Source organism: Megalopta genalis, chromosome 8 (assembly GCF_051020955.1).
Source record: "Megalopta genalis isolate 19385.01 chromosome 8, iyMegGena1_principal, whole genome shotgun sequence".
NCBI classification, from domain to species: Eukaryota; Metazoa; Arthropoda; class Insecta; order Hymenoptera; family Halictidae; genus Megalopta; species Megalopta genalis.
In genome coordinates this window covers 20,569,215-20,592,865 of record NC_135020.1, presented here as the reverse complement: position 1 = coordinate 20,592,865, position 23,651 = coordinate 20,569,215, and the positions used below count along the sequence as shown (strand labels likewise).

General features: G+C 38.3%; 1 protein-coding gene across 1 annotated transcript in view; it reads right to left on the bottom strand.

Annotated features, from left to right (window-relative positions):
* Positions 1 to 23,651, bottom strand: part of nAChRalpha1 (nicotinic acetylcholine receptor alpha1) — a 327,417-nt gene that overhangs the window by 31,320 nt on the left and 272,446 nt on the right. The window contains exon 5 of the mRNA XM_076524379.1: positions 19,906 to 20,086. Within this exon, the coding sequence (XP_076380494.1) occupies positions 19,906 to 20,086 (181 nt within the window). The remainder of the gene's footprint in view (positions 1 to 19,905; positions 20,087 to 23,651) is intronic.

The following is a 23,651-nucleotide window of genomic DNA, read 5'->3' as shown; positions in this document are numbered from 1 at the left end:
CAGTTTAGCTGTCAGCGTATGATTCTATGATTCAACATGATTCTACACTGTCCGTAGATCGCTTTAGTGTAGACTAATAAATATTCTGTCGGGAGTTGGTCTTAAATAGAGAAAAAGGAAGCTCTTCAAACCGTAGCTAGTAGATAGCTATTATAAATATTCTATTCTTTATAATACATTTACAGTAAATTCTCCCCTATTGACACTCAGTGTGTACACAAAACCGAACAATTTGGGAAGAGTAGACACGATTATTCGAGCTTTGCAGCTCATTTTTAAAGTTATTGATAATCGGTAACTATAAAAACGAGACGCAAGGATCGAAGAATCATACCTCCTCTTCCCAAATTGTCCATTTCTGTGTACAAGCTAAGCGTCAATTAGAGAGAATTTACTGTATATTGTTTCATGGTGGAGTTGTATGTTTTGCCGTCCTCAATTGTTTTATTACACTGTAATCGATGATGAAATCAGTTGATTGCTTCAATAGAATAAAGGCTCTATGTTATTGGAGACTGCCTGAAAGGGTCGATCAGACACGGTATAGCAGACTGAAGTCAGGAGGCGTTGTTTGTTTTTAATCGGCCGCATTCGAGTCCCTTGTTTCGTGGAAATTCAGTGTTGCGGCTAACTTGGGGCTAATACGAAGGGGCGCGTTTACCCTACTTCTTCGCGGGTGTCAACATGGGCGAATTGGTGGAAATCGGTCCCACACTTTTCTCAGCGGACTGTTCATCACGTTTAGAGCTCGGTAATTCTAGTTTTAACCCTTAGCGCTCCGAAGGCTCCGCTATGGAGACATTTGTCATTTGTTTCGTAACTCCGAAGGCTCCGCTGCGAAGCCAAATGTTTTTAGCATACGTTATCGTCGGCGTTAGCAATCTGTTAAAACGTGCTAAGTCTGTACCATTACGATTAAACCATTTTTTTACCTTTTCTATGGTTAGCAACATGGAGAAAAATAAATATTATGATGAGAATTTAGAGCCGTGTGATAATGAAGATGTATTTGATTTTGAAGAGTTAAGAGACATTGTGGAAGACAATGTTGGTTATGATTCTGACACTTCAAGTAGTAGTAGCGAAATTATATTACCAAAGAGACGAAGAATGAGAATTATTGAAAGTAAAAGCGAAGATTCGTTACAAGACTTAGATGAATGGCGTGATGTTACGGAAGAATTACATATTCCAGATAGAATACCTTTTAGTGTATTGCCACAGGTCATTGGACCACAAGTTCCTACAAACATTGAACAGCCGAGACAATATTTTAAATTATTTTTCACGGACGAATTGGTAAATGAAATTATAAAGGAAACCAACAGTTACACAGAAAATGTTCTAAACTTGGAAGAAATATCTAGTAACTCTATTTGGCAAAGTGAATACCGTGACACTTGCCCAAGTAAACCCAGAATGCACATGGGAGATTGTTACCAAAGATATCTCACCATGGTGAATTACAAAATTTAAAATTTATCTCTTATTTACAATAGGAAAATATATATTTATAAAATAAATAAAATATCAAATGCATTCACAAGGACGTGTAATCTTTACGGCTCAAAATAAGACTTCCTTTATCTCGGGCGCTCCGCTCCAAAAATGTGCCGGAGTTGCTGGTAGGCAGTACTCGAGAAATGTGCGGAACGCTAAGGGTTAAGTAATACCACCTAAATATCTTTCAATCACTTGCCCTATAATATCATTTTCAACCCGATCTATTAAATACGCACGCTATTCAGGTCTTTTAAATCGAAATAAAATTCTATCCTACTATTATCAATATTTAAAGATCAAAGTAAAGATTGCGTCGTCATTTATTAATGACAAACCAAAGCCAACCAATCATAGTACAGAAAACATTTTCTTGTTACCAACTAAATACACTCCCAATTAAGAACACCGATCGCGAGCCAACGCGAGTCACCAGCAAACTCCCAGCCAATCCGAGCAAAGAAGAAATCTCTTCTCTGCTCTTTAGCGTCCGGCTGTATCGTTTCGTGACGTTACAAAATACTATAGCTTAAATATCACGGCCAAGGAACTTTCGATGCCTCGTCGATGGGTAGCTCTTAAATCAGCTCCGGCCTCGAAGATTTCCGGATCTTGTTCTTTAGACCTCCCCGCCCACTCGATTCCTATTCTCTCTAGCGCTATCCACGATTCAATTGCACGGAGAAGAGAGCAGAGGGCGAAAGACGAAGAAGAAGCGAAGAAAGGATCGAAAGGAAGTCGAGAAAAAGCCGAGCCGAGCGAACCAACGAAATTGGATACCTCTAATGGGTGGCTGGGCGGTAGCCTAGAACTCTTTCTCGAACCTGTCGTATCTGGAAACGGAAATAAACTTTGGGGAGTGGAGCCAAATATCTGTGTCCCTCTCTCGCCGAACTTCCGGCACTCACAGAATGCGGCTTGATCCTCGCTGGACCGGTTCTTAAGATCTCCGGATAGATTCCCGGCGAGATGGCAGACTCGCGTTAACCTCGGTTCGTTCGTTCCCTCGTCCGCTGCTTTTTGCGTCTCCGCTTCTGCCGGATGCTCGAAAATCGGACTGGCAAAACTTGCTGGGCAACCGGATCGCGATCCGGTCCGCGCGAGGTAACGACTGTCGGTCGACTGTCGGGGAGAACCGTACCTCTATAATTATCCTCGGTTTTACGAAGGACTTGTTGAACCGCGATCGAACGTCTCGAGGGAAATAAAGAAAACGATGCCATCGATATGTCCAAGTAGGTCGAGCTCTCCTAGTCGTCGTCTCGAGCGCCTCCTTTGTCGCGGGAATCGCCGGACAAAGTGAGTAACGAGCTACGAACGAGCATGTCAAAGACCGCCGATTTAAACGGAAATATTGACACAGAACGGAGCACTTTCAGACTGAAAGTCCGAGGACCCGTGGAGCTGCACGATAGTCTCTTCTATACGTTATGTTCTGAATTCAACGCTGGATGCAAATCCGTAAGATCCGCCCGTGATTTTAGATTTCTTTCCGAGAACACGCGACAAATCCGCGAGAATCTCGCGTTCAATTGTCAAAGAATCTGCGAGAAATGTTTGTAACGTGAAATTGAATCCTAAGATTAATGACACAAATATTTATGCAATATTTATGTATGCTGATGATTTTTCAATCTCGAGTGAAAAATTGGTTTACGTTTCAGTTGTAAATTTCTGACGGACCAACAATTTTTCTGTGCTGATTTTATACGGTCTTATCTGCCGTTGGAATATTTTCTTTATAGAGTACTAGTATAGTATAGTAGTATAGTAGTAATATAGTATAGTAATTTGTATTCATTGTTCAAAGTGTTAGGGATTTTTAAGAGTGATCTTCGTTTTGTAACGTGTTCGTGAAATTTGACTGTGGGAAAATCGGACGGTGGAATCAGGCTAATTTGGAGCCAGAGTTTAAACATTCTTACGAGAATATCAAGTTTCTGACAACTATAATAATTCCAATTTTCACAGGTTTCACCAAGGTTTATAAAAAAACTGACAAGTCTAGAAATCTTAAAAAATATGTTGAACGAAATTGATAAATAAGATTAGAGATCATCGTAAACATGCACGATTATATTTTTGTCAGAAAGGTTTCCCGTTCGAGTCTAGCGTAAAAACATTTTTAGAGAAAACCACTTAGGGGATTGTGATAGCAGAATATTCAATATTCACCTACGTATTTACGATAAATTACGGAATTTTATTCTGTAAATGAAAAGACCATTCCTTCAGCCTCAAGTCAATACGATTTAGTTGAAGTACAACGAAAATAGGATCGAGGATGTAATTTTTAGTATTAACATGTACATTCCTAATAAATAAAAGATCCATCACAGAAAGTTAGTTAACCTTAAAATGTTTTCAAGCGAAAGTCATTTGATCAGAATTGAAAGTAGATATCGATGCTGATAGAATAATATGAGTGGGTCAAAATCATAGCGGCGTAAGTCACATTTCCCTGATTACGAGGAAAACAAGGAGCGTTATTGTTTACTGGCTAAATTTATTGTCAAGATAATTCAAAGTTAAGTTAATTCATAGCATTCTATCGTTTATTTCACTTGTCAACATTTTTGCCTGTATGGGCTACATTTTGAGACGCAAATCAAATTTTCAAAACCTGATATTTGTTAAACCTTAAATTTTCTAACCTACTCAGTCGATTCATCTGCCACGAACTTTTAAATCTTTGACAGTAGATATTTCGCAGAGTGTTGAAGCTAAGCGTCTATAATTTTTAAATCACAGTTCCCCATGATGCGTAACCAACTCTTCGAGTATAAAAAAAAAAAAATAGACGACTACGTGACTCGTGTACGTTAAAAGTCAGAGTAAATCACTCTGTCGCTTTTATCAAGAACTCGAGCAGGTCGAAAGACGACGAAATCGAAAACGAAAGAGAGACGCGGAGCCTGGAAAGACTGACCGTGACGTCGAGCACAGGAACGGTCCTGGTTTATCGTTCCAGACGCGGGATTTACTCCCGCAATGGTTGCTCGGCGGTGAAATCCACGGACAGCTGGATTTGTTGGGAAAGGATAAATCTGTCCGTCTACAGGAAAGGTGTACGGTCATCGAGACCGCGTGGGGGCAACGGGGTGAAAAGGATTTCGAAGAGACCGAACATGTCCCGAGCCATTCCGTCGCCTCCGAATTATTTCCCCTGTCTCTTATTTCCCTGGCATCGGGCGAGAAACGTATCAAAAATCACTCGCCGATCCAACGATCGAACGCCCGTGTACTTATTGCAATTCAACTCGTCGAATATTGCTAACACGAAAATAATTCGGAGCATGCTTCCTCGAACGAAAATATTGTGGCGGACCAGACATAAAAAGACACGTCCTTCAAAAACGGGGTGTGCATATGCCTTTTTCGGGTTTTCCCGACGCAAGGCGTACACACCGCAATAAAACAATAAAAACGTTGGGACACAGCTTCGGACCATAGGTCCCGGATCACCCCGGTCGGAAAATCTTCGGGAAAGGCCTTCGCCCTTCCCAAGGACTTTCCCTTACCAATTTCAATACGTTCTCCCCAATAAATACGAGGACCTCTCGACCGGGAGAAGTCAGTTAGCAAGTTTTCCTCCGACTCTCAACGTGTTCATATTTCTGTCTCATCCGTCACTCGTTTACCTTTACCTTCTACACAGTGTACCTCATCGCCTTTTGTTACAAGTTATATTAAAGTTCTCGTTATATAAAAACCAAAAAAACTCTCTCGGATTATTTTATATAAACCGTCGCAGTAACCCCTGCGACAAAATATCAAATCGTAACGACATCTTGAAGTCCTCCATGCAGTCTAATAATACAACAAATTTTCCCTAATTGACGCTCAGCTTGGAAACAAAAATGGACAATTTAGAAAGAGGAGTACCGATTAGCCCCGCGGCCCCTTTTTTATAGTTGTTGACAATCTATAAAAACGAGCTGCAAGACTCGAATAATCGTATTTTTACGCTGATGTATTATATTTCTCTAATTTTTTCACTTTCGTTCCAGAAAACGTAAGAATGTTGAGGAAGCAGTTTATGTCATACAACTTGTGACACATCACCATTTTAATTTGGCTATTTAAAATCATACTTAAATTTTAAGAAATTTCTTAAGACTTTGATGTAGCAATCAAAGTGTTAATGAGACAATTGCGCACATTCAGTGTAAACTTAACCCGAGAAAGATAACCTACGTTGCAGAGGCGCCTGCGAAGACTGTTGATTTTTGTTAATTTTTCATAGAGGTCTAGTGATTTAAGTTTAAAATTACTTAAAATATAAAAAAATATAATATAAATGCATTTTATTTTTACAATAATGCCAAACCTTTAAAATGACTAGATTAACTTAAATAAATATCCATTGTTAGTATAAAATTGACGCCTTAGAAAAGCATGCGCCTCTGAAGCGTATGGTTATCTTTTACGTACGTTGTCATATGGTTATCTTTCTAGGGTTAATAACAACAATAGTAGACGTCACAAAAACGACACGAGTGACACAGCCATTTTTCAATTTTAATGTAACTGCGAATGATGTTCCAACAATCATGTTCGCGACTCTGATCGAAAATTCTCTGCCAGGATTGCAAGTTTCCTCGAAGACTGTTCGTAAATAAAAGATAGGCGCGTTCAAGCGGGAATAGTAGCGTGTCGAGCTGGAAAACACGCGCACGCATTCCTCGGTCGAAGGGAAAAGTTTCGTCGGTCTGTTGGTAGGTTGAGAAGGGACGTTTGGTGAAGCGGAGAAGACTCTTCAAAAACGGCGCCGATGAATCACGACGTTTTGTCGATGCCTGCCAACGTCGATGTGTTCCAGTTGTGCCAAAAGGTTATACGTCTATACGGTACGAGCAAGGCCATGAAATATTTCTCGCGGCGAAGGCGTGACTTGTTCGAGCTGAAAGACGTCTAAGACCCGCCGAAGATACAAACGGATGTCTTGATCGAGGTTGCGGGATGATTCATCAATAGAGCACCGAATCACGCCCGGAATCTAGCTAGGGTTTAGGTTAACAGTAATTTATAGAGTTATGTACAGTAATTTTTCCGTAATTCGCGCTCAGATTGTGCACAAAAATGGACATTGTGGAATATTCATATCAAGTAAATCTTTCAGAAACCATTAACTTGTCTATTAACTTTCTATTAACTCTCTACTAATCTATTAATTAGTATAAAGTCCATTAACTTAGCGTAAATATGAAAGAATAAACTCTTTTGATTACAATGAAATTATTCAATTATATTTAGTTATGGGAATAACTTTAATACTTTTCACTACTTGAACTTTCAATTAGAACTTTTATTTAATTAAAGAAGATATAAAATCTGTTCTCTCATCTGTACGAGATGTCTGCGTTAACTGACACGATTCAACTCGTTAAAGACAATAACGATTAGAAAATAAAAAGTACAATATCGCATGCCTTCGCGATTAAATTATATCAAGTGGTAAAGATATACGCTCCCGCCCATGAGTCACTGCGCACTTATTTATTTTACATAACATAAAGTATGTATTATACAATCAAACGTTTTTTTCGGATTTTAAGCAGACGCAGAATTCAGCAATGAAATTAATCTAGAAAACTGCATCTGTGTTTTAACAATCATTTCCCTCAAAATGCGTGATGTTCGATGACGTAAAGGAAGGTCTTATTAATTTCAGCTATACTAAATCCAACAGAATGAAAACTGCTCCTCATGAAAGAAGAATCTTTGGTTTTCAAAGAAATAGACTAGAGCTTGTAAGTAGCCAAACAAGTAGAACAGAGATTATTAATCGTTATACACAAGCGGAATATCGAACGCGAACAGTCAAAGAGCTGAAATAAAGCTTAACGCCTTGACATACAATGACGAGTTCATTCATTCATTTCATGTGCCATTGTAAACGTCGTGCAGTATATTATATATATACAGTATACACGGTGTCCCAAAATTATGGTATTTCCAGGAAATGAGGTTCCTCAGGTCATTTGTAGCAACTTTTTCCTTAGCGAAAATGTTCTACGAGGCTTTGTTTACGAGTTATTAACGAAAAACACCGACCAATCAAAGACGAGCTCGGCTGGCGCAAGGCAGCCGAGCTAATCAACGGATCTGGGCTTCGACCGCCTCGCGCCAATCGGGGTCGCCTCTCATTGGTCACTGTTTTTCGTTAATAACTCGTGAACGAAGCTTTATAGAATATTTTCACTAAGGAACAAGTTGCTTCAAATGATCTCAGGAACCCTTCATTTCCCGGAAATACCATAATTTTGGGACATATATATATATATCATATCAAGTTAAATATATAATTATTTGCTAGATTGACTTTTTTGAATATAACCAATTTGTTGAAATTCGACAGAAATCAATGATAATCTTGTACCCCTGAACAGTGTTCCAAAACAGGTACATACTTTCATCTTAGCCACGCACGAAACAGGCTCGGCGGGCCCTGGGTTTTATCGACGCGTGCCTGCGTTTCTTACTCGATATCGATCGCGAGTAGTCGAACGGTTAACCGGTGAGCTATGTGCAAGCCTCGGTCGGAAAAATTGATGTTTTACCTGAGCGGAAGCGATCGGTTGCAGGCACGAAAATAAAAATTGCCGATGGCATAGAAACGGCGGTATCCAGCGACGCGAGCAGTTTATCGACGTCGACGTCTGCGCTCGTCATTCTTCCAGGAGGGATTCTGCAAGTTCCGGCCGATACAGCAGCTGACTCGAAAACGAGCCGCGGACTAAACGTCAGCCGTCGATGTTAATAGAACCCGGTGAAGGAAACAAATCCTCGGGAGAGTTCAGCGGTAACGCGTTCTCGCCGGCGAGACAGAGACGGTTGATGGCTTGGAAGAGATAAACGGCAGTCGGAAAGTGGCTGGCGCGAACTCTCCCGCGAACTTTCTTCTGTCCCGAATGGTTACTCTTCCGACGACGAGGCTATCCAATGGATCCCATTCCGTCCCAGAACTCACCGACGCGACGCGGCGATCTATTGTTTTTCCGATTTTCGCGAGCTCCGCGCCTCCCACTAGGCCGCTGCAGTTTCTAAACATCGGATTATTTCGATGCACAATAGGATAGTTCTCATTTCTCACGACTTCCTAGATTTTCTGGTCTCGTCCTCTTAAACCTTTGCACTCGAAGCCAAATTAACACGTTCCGTGCCGAGCTTTTTTTACTCGAATCTTCACACTTTGATATTTTACTAAAACTTGATGTATTACGTGCAATTATTAATTCTCGTACACATAACAACGTAACAAAAACTTATCAACGCCCATTCTTGCGGTGGAAATTGATTCTTCGGTTCTAAATTTCTTGTAAACAATTTGTTCAGTTCACTAAGTAAACATGCAAGCGTGTACCATCGATGGTACACGTGGCACGGAACGTGTTAACGGAAAATTTAATACAGTTTTTCTGACCTATTATTATATATAAAATGCATTTCCATTTTATATAACCCAATGCATTTTATATGTATGAAATTGAATTTTGTGACAGATGCAACAGTGATCTTTTCAACAGTTCTTCAAATATGAAGAAATGCGATTAATAAAATTATTTCGAAATGTGACATAACAATTTTTAATGGCGCCTTGGAGTCGCCATTCGAGTGGAAAGGATTAAATTATGGCTGGACTTGCGACAAAAATAAGAAGCGTAATTTGAAAAAGTTAGAAGATGCAGCGACTTTCGGAATGCCAGGGTATTAGATTGTTTGTATTGAAATTATTGGAGAAAGAACAAAATTTCTACATGGTTTCCGGTTTTTCTTTTTTTAATCATTTGCGGACAGTGCATTCTGTCCTTCAGTTTTATAACTTTTTAATAAAGTATTCAACGACCTATGTCTATGTAACATTGTTTTTCTTATTTAGATCAACAGAATATAACACGGCAAAGCGACAACAGGATACTCATTCACAACTTCGTGGTGACTTTAATGTAAATGCAACGAATTCTAAGATGTTTAATCTGACAGCAAATTGTGTAAGAACGCGCAATGGTAACACGTTACGAAAGTGGCTAAAGAAAATATCAGGCATCTTATGCCACCTAAACTCGCATCAATCTTAACGAAAGCACAACGAAAACTTATGAAAAATTAAATCTTGCACGTGGAGAGAGAGAGAGAGAGAGAGAGAGAGAGAATTCTTCACAATTTCAAATTCCATCTCGCGAGCTGTGGTCTCCGAGGGCCCGTAAAACTTTTTACTCGTATAATTTGTCCAACCTTATTTTTTTCAGCATGATTACTGATTCTATCTACGGGATGAATCTCCTTTGCAACCTAAGGGGTTATGCTCGGCCAGTTAGCCCAATAAACGTGACTTTTGTGTATTCCTTTCTTGCAAAGCTGTAAGCCATTATGAAATAATTAAAAATTCATGTGTTCAAGATGCTTATTTTAGAGTGTCTTGTAAACTTCTTATTGACAAATATTATATTAATGACGAAATATGACTTAGGAATTGTCGCTTTCGAGCGATGATCGTTGGAACTAAATACTGATTCGTCGAAAGTTAAAAATTCGATAAGAATTGTGCAACAACACAGTATTATTCAATTCTTATACTACTGGCAATTCCCACAATTTATTCTGTTAAAGCAAAGTGTACAATCGCGGCTTTCGTATCTTCTATACTACACATGCGTAAAGAAACAGCTAAATGAACAATTTATCGATCAGATATGCACCATCTACTTGTATGCATTTCCGCCAACGCGTTTCCAACAAACAGGTAAATAAAATACATCTAATCGCTTGAACGATCAAATTGCTACCGATAGCAGCAGGTTAGGTATTCTCATCTGAAAGAGCTTTACATCTAAATATTTCGTGGACAACACATTTTTGGGAACAATTTTAAATACGATAGGTTCAAAATGGTAGACTACCGCCGTTCCCAAGGAAAAATACTATTATTTCATTTATACAAAAAAATCAAGGAAGTTTCATGAGTAAACAAAGTTTCCATGTTATTAAATATCCTTGATCAAAGAATTGTTTCACACAAAACGTTTTCTTTCTTTTCGAGTAGAATAAAAATGTACAAATAAAGATATAGATTTCCATCTAAAGAATCAAAGTTACCTTCAAATTACCTTCTTACTAACAACAAAAAATAATATGTACTTCCCCCTTGAAATCGATTAACTCTCGAATGTAACATTTTCTCCGAAAATGAGTCGTTTCCGAGATATTTAAATTTCAAGTTCTCAAACGAACGCATGATATAATTGGCAACTATTTTTGCATAGAAAAATTGTGATCTCTAAGATAAACCCTGTTTGACACGAAACCATTTCTTTCCGGAAAGCGAGACCGTTTGCTTCTTTTGAGAAAAGAGATGCGATCAAATCTGGAGACAGCGTACAAACTCTCGAGAAAAGGCAGACGGCGGAGAGCTTGCCGAAATCCCGCGACCACAGGTCCAACGTTCGCGACATTGGCCGTTATCGATCGCGGGCCGAGGGAATGAAGGGCAGTGGAAATTTAATCGCGTCGGGGATCGCGAGGAAGTGGATCGCGACAGCCGCAAAAATACCATAGCCAGACGCGTATGAATATATAACGTGTTGTAAAGCGCGCTGCTCGCCGGCGAACAAATATTCCTGTCACGCGCAATTTAGCGAAAGAACAAACGCCGGCGACCGGTTAAGTAATTCATCGAAGATTTGCGGTGGCTCTGCAGCGACATGAATTATTCCATAGAGAACGGAACGGTATAGCGTTCGAATGCTTTGGAATCCAGATGCTCGGGGGATACGTAACGGCGCAGCCAGGAAACGAATGAAAGAAGAACACCGGGGAATAGAACTGTCAACGTAACTTCTAACGTAATAAATTGTTTAGACGCGCCATGAAAAGTTAAAGAAACGCTCTTTCCCGATCCCGAGGTCATATTCTTCTTTCTAGCCAGCGTTTCTCGCTGGCGATGCGCGCCGCGCCGCAGCTCGGATAGCTTAACCCTTTTACTGCCGGCCCATTCACGCGGCAAACACGAAAACTGCCAGGGCCGATTGGATACGCGCCTCCCATAAATTGCTCCATAAAGAAGAAAATAAGAAAGTTGACTTCTATATCGCCTCTATGCCTCCGCTTGCAGGCATGCCACTTATGTTATATTCTGTAAATTCTCAAAATCTATGAATTTTCTAAGTAACACTTTCTTGCATTGTCTAAAATAACCGAGATATTCAAGTGAACGCAGAGTTCGTGGGACACACTGTATATTACCAAATATTATCATCAAATAAACAGCACGTGTATCACCGAATACAGTAATGTCTCCCCAACTGACGCTCAGATTGTCCACAAAACTGGACAATTTGGGAAGAGGAGATACGATTATTTGTGCCTTGCGGCTCGTTTTTATAATTGTTGACAATTCGTAACTATAAGAACGAACCGCAAGGCTCGAATAATCGTATCTCCCCTTCTTAAATTGTCCATTTTCGAAGACAATCTGAGCGTCAATTAGAGAAACATTACTGTATGTACAATGATTTCACACAAAACAGTATAAATTTAGTATGAAACGAAAACGTATAAGAACACATGCTTAAACTTAGATAAATAATATAGTAAATATAATAATAAATATAATAATAAATATAATAATAAAAATAATATAATAAAAAAATAAACTTAATGTATTATATTTGGATTTTATACATCGTACATACGTGTAAATTTATAATAAATAATAAAGAAGAGGAAGGGGAGGTGACGTCGGTTCTACTCTTATCGTATTTACCCGGATTCGTTGCAGCACTTTCATTTAATAAGAAAAAGTGTTCGCTGTAGCATTCGTTCGTTGTACGATGCCTCACTGTACATTTAATAAATAATGTATATATTTTTATTATTTAAATAATTATTTTCTATGCTCTTCGTGTACATACAGTATCGCATCGGTCGGTCGCTGTTCTCGTGTACGTACCGCGGGCGGATAAATCGGTCCGCTGACGGCCAAAGGGTTAAACGGAATTCTATGAGCCGCGACCTCGTTTATATTCCGCGTGCAATCAGTTTATTGCCTGAAATGAAAGGAAAGCACGCCTTTCGATTCGAGCTTGCATCTCGAGGGTTGCGGTCGTAATCGAGATATTGCGATTCGTATATTTCGTCGTTTCTTTCTTTGGATAGATAGGGTGGATGCTGATAATGTGGAACAGCACTTGATAGGAAGCATACTGTTACGATGCACAGTGATCCTAAATCTCGGAAATGTACCCAAAACATAACGGCGACCCAAATTTAATCGAAAATTTATGATTGTTTATTTATGTAGGTTTTCATGGCCGCTGATTAGAAACGTGGGCCTAAAACGACCCTAACGGCGACCCAAATTTAATCGAAAATTTATGATTGTTTATTTATGTAGGCTTTCATGGCCGCCTAAAATTTCAAAAATGAAACGGATCCAATATGGCGGCTGGATACTATATTTTGAAAAATGTAAAGAAATTGTATTAACAAGAATGTAATTTCAGTATGTTTGTACTTTTGTTTGTCTCATAAAACTCTTCGAAACTTATGTAACTTTTCTCTGGAACACTTTTCGATATCATTCGTAACAAAATTCGAAAGAAATGTAATGAAAACTATTAACATAAAAACATTGCATTACACAAACTGGCGATTGTTCTTCTATCATTCTCTATTTATTTCTGTCTAAGAATTATTTTTTCTTAGCAAAGTTCATAATTTTTCCGTGGAAATGTGTCTGTGTGTACACAATATCGACCATGGATAAATGAATACCATGAATAAATGATTGTATGCGAATGATGACGATAACAATAATGCTTAATGCTTAATGCTTATTCGACGACGATTATTACGAAAGCTTGTTCGAAAAACGGAAAATACGATTTATTCGCGTGTCCGAAAAACAAAATTAAACGCTTCATGTTATAAATATTTCTACAAATGATGTAATATTCATATGAAATTGCGAGAATTTCACCCGAATATTCGCATAACATTTATTAATGATAATAACGTTTACAAAATGTAACACATCTATTGTAATTTAATTTACGGTGAGACGGAGAATTTATAATTAAATGTTTCATTATTGAAACAAAATCTTTGCAAGATCTTTATGCAAAATAAAAATTATTTAAGATAACTGTAAGAAGTATAAATTAAATAAAAATATCTTTTCCCTTTTAACAATCATAATTGGTTCGAAACGATGTAACAATATTCCTAAATTTTTCTAATGTCTTTTTGGTTTTGAATTAGAACTATTCAATTTTGTCATAAATTCATAAAGTCTAGTAATTAGAAATAATCATGTGCTCATCAGAAGAATCTGAAGTTAATGCTTTGGGGATAATCGCGATAGTTGCGTCTGTTTCACTTTGTCACGATTGTTCCACGCCTCCTGAATCCTGCCGCGTGTCTCGCTCGCCTGTGATCACGTAAATAACACTGTCCGACACGATTTTTGAGTTCCTGCGAAGCACATGGCGGCAAAACATCGTGTACATGTTGCCGACGAACATTTTCTCGACCTACTCAAAATGTACATCGTTCCGACACTTCTATCGGGCCGTTTCTTCTTCAGAAATGTTTACAGAATACGATCCTGGGTAGAGTTTTCGTGCTGAACAAAGAACTTTTCGTAAAAATACAAAAATATTGCGCAGAAACTGCTCGCGTCGACACTTTTTTCAACTTTGACATCAATTTATTGCTATTTAGGACTAAACACAATTAATAAATTGCATGCCACTATATTCGGGAAACTCTCCTCTATCTTTTAACACCAATGAGAACTTTCTAATGTTTGTACTTTTCATGCAATACCTCATTTTTGTCGAAAATTTTGGTTCTTTACAAAAGTTCGTTTATTTAAAAAACTGAGGGTGATGGATCAATTCGCTTTCCGGATTCTTGTTCAGGGAGTGAAGCTCTACAAGAATTTCATAGTGGCTATAGGAACCCAGAAAAAAAGTTTGATTTTGTCGGACAGTGTAATACACACAAACTGATGTGCTGCTAGCGACTACGGCGACCACAGGGGAGCGGGCCTGTCAGGCGTCAGGCGGCGTTGTTTGTTTTTAACACGTTCCGTGCCACGTGTACCATCGATGGTACACGCTTGCATGTTTACTTAGTGAACTGAACAAATTGTTTACAAGAAATTTAGAACCGAAGAATCAATTTCCACCGCAAGAATGGGCGTTGATAAGTTTTTGTTACGTTGTTATGTGTACGAGAATTAATAATTGCACGTAATACATCAAGTTTTAGTAAAATATCAAAGTGTGAAGATTCGAGTAAAAAAAGCTCGGCACGGAACGTGTTAATCGGCCCAATTTGAGTCCCTCGTTTCGTGGAAATTCCGTGTTGCGTGCACTTGGGACTATTAGGACGGCTAATAATCTGTCTATTAGAGAAATGCGTTTACCCTACTTTTGCGAAGGCGTCAACACGAATGAGTTGATGGTAATCGGTTTTACATGTTTCTCAGCGGACTTCATTTGAGCAACCGATAATAGTTCGCAACAATTAGTACGTTTGTAAATACTGTCTGCGGTAGAAGAATAGACGGCAACTAAATCCTTTACAAAGATGAGCAAACTGAAGTCGATTTTCTCGTAAACGGAGACCTGGATTAAAAAATGTTACACCGAATTTGTTTATTATTTTTTACGTAGAATCATCCCCTGCTCGGTTGTAATACCAATTCTGACCCATCCTGTACGTTCGTTGATACTAGTTTCCATAGTTTATATGTTTAGTTATACATATTCTGTCTTGTAATCTAATGATATAGTAATTTCTTCAATAAAGTAATTAAATATAGACATTATCCTTTCATTAAGAACTGTTCTCTATCGACAGAGTTTCCCTTTATTTTTCTTCTGTTGCACCTTGTTACGTTTGATATAACATAATCGAGTTTATTACTTTGGATTAGCTTTTTTCCGAAAAGTCTCTGGCTACATCTCTAGCTTGGGTAACAATGTGTACACATAAAGTATTTAGTACAGGTGTGTAGAGTTAATTATGTCGGGAATTATTGAATATACGAGGAAGTTTTTAATGGAAATTAAATGGAACGCCGGGCGAACATTTCTCCGGAGGCGAATTTATTTTTCAAAACTTCCGTTTCCAGCTTAGTTCGTTTCATTCTTTCTATGTATATAATACGCAGAATGCCTAAAAAATTCATGAAAATCAAGTGTTCTTTTAATAGACCGTTAATTTTATTTTAAATATATGTACATATAATCTTATTGGTATGTTTTGAAAAATTTATGGCGCAATATGAAACTATGAAATTAATAATTCTAATTCTCCTTTAATATTATTATAGTGTTTGTAAGCCTGGAACAATTTTACTCTCATATAAGAAATTTTATTGTTACTTTAACAGACCCTCGAAATAACCATCTCTGTACAATTGGTTATAATTTCTATGTAATTTGGGTTATTAAGTCGAATCAAAAAAGTTATTTAGTATTTTGAAAATAATCTATACAATTATTGTGTTTTGAGTATTACTATATGACATTATTTAAATATTACTTTTCTACATTATAAAAATGAAATATTTGTTTACCATTCTATTCTGAATCCTGTTTCATTAAGGCTGAACTTTTTGATGCATATTATTTCAAGATTATTAATAATCTTGACGTATCCTTAATTTTTTTTACCAACTACGTGTTGTATAAAAAAGTGTCTCGAACGAAAGCTGTTTGCTATAAAGAGGCAGCTTTTGCTATAAAGAGCTGTTTGCTATAATACACGGCAGCAATTAATTTTTTACTATTTTCCTTTACTATCACCATTTAAACATGCCATTCGAAAGTCAATGAAATCCAGAATAAAAAATGATTAAACTGCAATGATTCAGAAATGTTATTTTATTTAAAGAATGCAGACAAATAAAACTTATCTTTTTAATCTTTGATTTCATTGACTAAATCGCTCAGAAATTCCGCGATTTTTATGGAATTGCGATTCGATCGCCGATGTGTCAACTTGCTGTCGGTGCTATACCGTCCAAGATCTAAAAAGAAAGCTCGACAAAAAAGTTTGAGGTTTCAATTTCACACGTATACGTATATTCTCTTTATATTCAAAACTGTCTTGCAGTCGTCCAATATCAAAAACCCATGAGCAATGTTTGTTTAAGCCAAGAGAAGGTTCCCCGAAAAATCTGGAAAATATTTTCATTCCTCTCGGCTCGGGTGTTGCTTTTCTGTGAAATGATAGTGAGCAGCTCGTATTGGGTTGTTAAAACTGAACGCACCGAAGCTACCCACAACCCGAACAACTGTTCCGTGTAAAGTTTTACATTGGCCGTAAGCCGTGTTATACCAGCGTTTCGCGCAGTGCTCGACACGTTAAAATTTTCGTGCGGAATGTTTAATGCATCGGAGGATCGATTCTACCGTAGGCCAGTGTTCTTTCTCGATTGGTTACTGGATTATTTGATGGTGTTCAGGGTACTCTGTCGGCCCAGCGACGTAAATAAAACAGCCTGTGCTAAAGAAAAATAGGTGAAGCAGTATGGTTGATGGTTGATGTCAATGAATAGTCCATGTTCCAGCGGTTGTCGTCTATCCGCGCCAGTTCTGTTTTTCAACTCTCAGAAGGGAGATGGGTATGACGTTTTCACAGACAGAGATGTCATGGGTCATTGGGTCATTACTGTGTGTTTCGTTCACTTGTGATATTTAAGAGAGAATTTAGGACTTCAAAATCTCGAGACAAGGAATAAACTCTGTTTATTTCGTGAAACCTCTCGGTGTAATTATTACTTCTTAATGATCTTCAGCGAGCAGTACGAAATATCCGAATTGAGACATGAACTTTCAGACACGAATATACTGAACCAATCTCTTATTTCGTTTCAACGCGTACATTTGGAAGAGCTTCCAGAAATAATTTGTGTTCCATCCTAATCGATTCTCGATCATTTTCAACAACCTTTGACCCTCCGATGACGAAAGTTGGTTCATTTTGACGTACAAGTATAAATATCCCACCTAAATTCCAATTATTTAGAATTTAGTTATGTCAACGTTATTCAATTGTTTTAAAGCGAAATAAATTTTTACTTGGATGTTACCGGTATTGATAATTGCAGTTAAAAAATCAACAATTATTAATTGTTTCTTTCAATCGACGATTACATTCATCAATCGATTAATTAATTGGTCGACATGTCGACGATTAGTGCCTTTAATCGTTTTCATCAATCATTTAATCAAATTAAAAATTTCAATCGATTGATGCCCAGCACTGATGCCGACACAAAATAAATATCAAGTTTTTTGACTTTGATTTAAAAGTTTTTACATTTGATTAAATTAAAAATTAAATAAATATAAATCTTCTTGCATTTGATTTAAAGGTTTTTACTTTTAATAAAATTTTAAATTCAATTCGAAATTAAATTAAATTAACCAAATCTTTTTACGCAGTTTTGTAATTAAAAGATGTAATTTATATAAGTTGCATATTTAATATTATTCGTTGTTCTTGAGATATTTCAAGGAAAAGAAAACATTGAAATTCTTTCAAGGGCTGATTTCACATCTTTGAACTGCGTAGGAGTACCAATAAATAAATGCGATGATGTTACGAATAACTTTAACTCTACTTGCCTGCAATATTTTATAGTTATCGGATTTTACAGGTTCACAAACGTCTCTTGTGACGAAGTTAAAATAACCCAGTACGAAGGTGAGTCAAAATCAAATCTAAAAATCGTCGCCAGAGAGTCGAAGGTGGCTTGTAAGTCTATCGTCGCTCTAAGAAAGTCGCTGTCATCGGGCTGCGAATGTCGAAGATGGATGACCATCGTCGGGTCAAGAAGCAATCAATTTTAGCAAATATAATTGTACGAAGTTTCTTCGAGAAATTTCTCCCCCGTTCGAGTTCTTGGCAGCTTCAACGCGGTTTCCGAATGGCCAGAAACGGCGTATTGAACGCGCTGAATCAAATAATTTCGCAGCTTTTTAACTCGATCAAAGGGACGTTTCATAAAGGAACATTACCTTTCATTGATAGTTCAAACATTAATTTGAACTTCCGCGATGGTATCTAAATACGTTCCATTTTAATTGAAATGCGGTAAGAACAGGTCTGTTAAATATATACTGTGGCTCGCAAAAGTAGCACGCTACTTAAATCGCATGGTTTGCAATGCTTTCTTCTCAACATCATGTTCCAGAAATGGATTAACGATTAAAATAAATAAAATAAATAATAAATAAAATGAATAAAAATTGCAACAAATAATTTTAAAGACTCTATCTCGTATGTTTCTATGCTACTAAAACCCCACATCGGAAACGCAGAATTAAAAGACGATTTTTCTCTCTCTAATTACCTGAATACAGTAAAGTTTCGACTATCCGTACTACTGAGGAGACCATGGACGTTCGGATAATAGAACAGTTCGTTAGATACAATGCTAGATGAAATCTTTGATTTGTACTAATTTGTACAATAAATAATGCAGGCGAATCACTTTAGATTGAGCTATTTACGTATCAAACGTGTGTCATTAAGAACAAATTTGGACAATGGATGTTCGGTTAACCCTTTGCACTCGAGCGGCGAGTCTGAGGCGCCACTATAAATTGTTATACCATTTTTCATTCAATAATTGCAACAGTATCAGATTTGTTGTATTTAAAACACTGTTAAAATTGCAATTATTGCAGTTACCAATAGGCACAATTTCAGATGCATAAACTGCACTGAGTCGTGTGAAATAAAAATACTGCAGATCAGAAAGCATCTTTTGGATTTCGAATTAAAATAGCTCCGACTGCAAAGGGTTAATAGAGGTTCTACCGTATCTGAAAATTCGTGTCTTTGACTTTCCACGAAGAGATGATCGAAACATGAAAAATATCTGTCAAATACTTTTGTAAGAACAATCTTGCACAAGATTGGTACGTGTAACTTTAACATATTTCTTTGTAAGACTCCCGTAACAGTTTCAAATAACGCAGAGCCGATTATCTGTGTTATTCGAGGGTTGCCTGAATACAATAATATCTTTAATCTATGTATAGTTCCTATACCAAATGCGTTTGATTGCAAATAATGAATCCCAAATTTATAAGTTTTCCTTTGCAATAGCTAGTCGCAAGAATTTTGAAAGAATTGATAACGAATTATTCAAGCAGGTACGCATTCGGCAAATGTTCCCGAAATCTAAATACGGCGAACCGTAAGGAACGGTTCGTTCGGGAGTTAATGATCGAACTGCTGTCCGACAATCGGGTCTCTTGCGTAGATTCATGGAACACGATACTGTTGGTCCTTGCCCGAATGTCCCGGACAGGTGAATGCCGCGACTATGATTAATCACTGCGCCGAACGGTTTGTTAGTAAAATCTTATTACTCACCGTGTACCCGTCGTAAGTCCACGAACCAAACTTCATGAAACAAGTCTGCTCGTCAAAGGGAAAATACTCCACGTCGATCTCGCAGAATGATTTATAGATCGCCGGCGGTTTCCAGATGACCTTCCCCGTATGGTGCAAAATCGCCTTGGTCATAATGGTCACCTCGTAGTTGCCGTCGGCGCTGAAAACAAAATTAACGTCCAGCCTGATTTATGCTTCCTCTTGCTATTTCCGCTCTACCTACGGAACAATTACGCTATTCCCGGGTACGATATCGCTCATCTGATCGTCGCTCGATCGTTCGACATTGTCTGAGAGCCTCGACACTCGACGAAAATTGACGCGCGACTAAAATTGCCGATCACAACCCCATAACCCTAATGTCGCGAGAGTTACTGTTACGAGCGATGTTTGGTACGACGAGAACTTTATAACACCGCGCGCAATAACTCTTTTACGTTTTGGATAAATCGTTCCTGCAGATATGCAGCTGATTGCATTGTTGAAATGTTTAGAACGTGAAACGGTATAACTTTGTAGCCTGTGAAGAATCTACAGGGTGTTCCATAATTGAGTTAACACCCGGAATAGGGTGATTCTTGAGGTACAGTAATTCCCGCCTAATTTACTCGATTTACCCTCGATTACTCGAGCCTTGCGTCTTGTTTTTATAGTTGTTGACAAACGGTGACTATAAGAACGAGCCGCAAGGCGTTCTTATAGTCACCGTTTGTCAACAACTATAAAAACAAGACGCAAGGCTCGAATAATCGCATTTCCTCTTCCCAAATTGTCCATTTTGGTGCGCAATCTGAGCGCGAATTAGGGAGAAATTACTGTAATTCGAAGTAACATTTTCCTTAGTGCAAATGCAATCTGCAGCTTTGTTTACGAGCTTTCAACGAAAAACAGTGGCCAATGAGTGGTCAGCTGGCGCGAGGCGGTCGAACCAATGAGCGGAACTGAGCTTCGACCGCTCGTTGGCGCCAGCCGTGCTCGCCTCTCATTGGTCAGTGTTTTTCGTTAATAATTCGTAAACAAAGCTGCGAATTGCATTTTCGCTAAGGAAAAAGTTACTTCAAATGACCTCAGGGATCACTTATTTCCGGGTGTTAACATAATTATGAAACACCCTATATACAATGTCATTCTAGGCAAGGAATTATTGAATATTTCATTATTTCTTTAACACGTTGACTGCCACGCGTATTTACAACAAAATCTCCTACAGGCCACCCGTGCCGCTATAGGTAGCGTGCGCTGTTAATTCATATCTGCTTCTGTTCCTGCATGAACAGTTGGAATCTTTGCCGAGTACCGAATGGTATAACTTAAAATCTCTGCCCTTATTTTTTTCAATAATGAAAAGAGATCGGATTGCCCGGAAGGAGAAGCATAAATAAAATTACATCGTCAGATTCTGATTTGGATACTGATAAATATAATCTTAGTGATAATGAATGTTATGAAGATACTATTGACGAGATTTTACGAGAATTGGTCATGGAAGAAGAAAGAAACGTTGATGATACTTAGGAAGCTACAGTTCAAATAAAAAATACGAAATGGACCGATCAGAGGCACGAGCATATCTGAAAAAACAAACAACTTTTTGTCCAAGCTGTCCTGATCAACCTCAACTTTGCAGAGAATGTTTTAATGTTATACACTGCGAATAATTTTTTTAATAAACCATTTTTATAAGAATTCAATCGTTTCATTACCTCCTGTAGAATATTTGTCCAAATATTTTCGGAAATCTTTTGTAAGTAGTCAAATCAGCGTCACCCGAATTACGGGTGACGTGGCCTGATGAGAACTTTTGCTGTCATCCGAATACGGGTGACGCGGCAGTCGACGTATTAATGCTGAAAGATTCTATTGATTATCGAAACATAAATGTAATATGATCTATTCGTTAGATGTTTTTACGAGCCGCGGGCCGAGCGGTTTCGCGTGGTCGCTGGTTTGATCTGAATTTGTTGTTTTGGTAAGGAAATGCGGGGACTAGTCGGACTATTTCATTGTCGGGGCTCCGCTATGTTGAATAGGAGTTTCGTGAACTAGCCTAGGGCACAGAATTATCGGCACGCAACGTGACGATCTCGAGGGTTACGCCTCCCGACTCCCGTAGCCGCCTTGTTCGGCTTGGAGCACATCAGGCGCGTGTGCCTGTTGCTTTATTTGTGTGTGTATAGCATTTAGATATACTACTAGAGTATATCATCACTAGCTACACTATAGTATATCATCAAAAGTACCATTTAGTTTTTACAATTGTTTAAATACATTAAGAATTCTATGTTCCTTGTTTTCGATTTTCGCGCAGTGAGCAATGCGGGGTTAAAGTATTTTCATTCTGAGATTGTTCATTATGGTATGAAAAAATAGTCACTGCAAATTGAAAGCAGAAAGAGTACTATACACTCAAAATAACATTTTGTAGAATGCCCACCGATTGGAAAAATGTTACCTCTCACAGAAGAATCACAATTTTAGTTGATAAATGCGTCGAAAACCGTTGAAAATTGCTGCAAAAATGCATACTTTTCATTTAAATATCGCACAACTCCCCTAAAAATCTCTTTTACACGCTGTTGGAATATCACAATGATAATTAACAAAGCACCGTCTCGTGTTGAAATTCATCGAAATAGTCTTATAAATCGGTGTCACATTATGGTGTTTCGTATAATACGCTACTATAATAAAGATAAATTCAATATTTATTTTTAAATATTATTTCGATCTTATCACAAATACCGATAAATATTTTTCTCTTCTACTTATTGTCAAATAATATTTTTGTTTTTCACATATGTCAGATTCACAATATTCCCATTCGTCGAAGTCCCATTGTCGAAAATTCCCATTCGCAATAATTGACAAAAAAATGTTCTGCACAATGTTTCCCCAATGAGCATATAGCGAGAGAGAGAGAGAGAGAGAGAGAGAGAGAGAGAGAACTGTCACAAAAAGAGTCGCGCGACAAAATGGTGGTCGTAATCATTCGGTTCGCTAATCCGAGGAAACGGCGCGCAGTTGAGGAAAGGAATTTCGGTAACACGCCGATTTACGAGAAGATGCGACGCGACGTCGAAGATAAGGAATAAGAAAATCCTCGAGATAAACAATAGAGGTAAGCACGAAAACGCATGCTCTAGATACTGACTGCGACGGTGTCGCGCGCCGGGGAAATAGTGCTGCAGAGGAATAAACTCGGCGGGATAACGCTGCAGGATTTCTAATATAATACTCGCTGCTGCAGCTGTGTAGCCGTCGTCACTGCAACTGCACTTGTTGCGCTATTTTCGCCCCGCAGTTCTCCTTCATTAGCAGCGGCGCGCCTTCGACTATCGTCGACGCGTCTCGCCGATTCCGTCTCTCAGACTGGAACGATAGCGCTCGCTTAATTGTTCGCGTATTCGAGACCGTGCCGCTAACGTTATCGAGGAAGTTAGGTACTTCGAGAAATGGTAGACGTTATACTTTCGTCGTTTCATTCGCTTTTTACTGCGCCGTTCAATACTTCTTGTCTCCCGTGCTTCTCGTACAGTCAAATGAATATTTCGTAAAATCATTGGGTAATGCCGACAATTTTGGATATCAGAAATTGTTGGAGATCGACGATGTATGGTCGTGTGTGTATGTGTTAGCACGCGGAGTGCCTGTTTTGATTTCGAGTGTTCGACGGTGCCGCGGTCGAGCGAAGGGACACTGTGACGCTATTTGTTTATAATTAATAC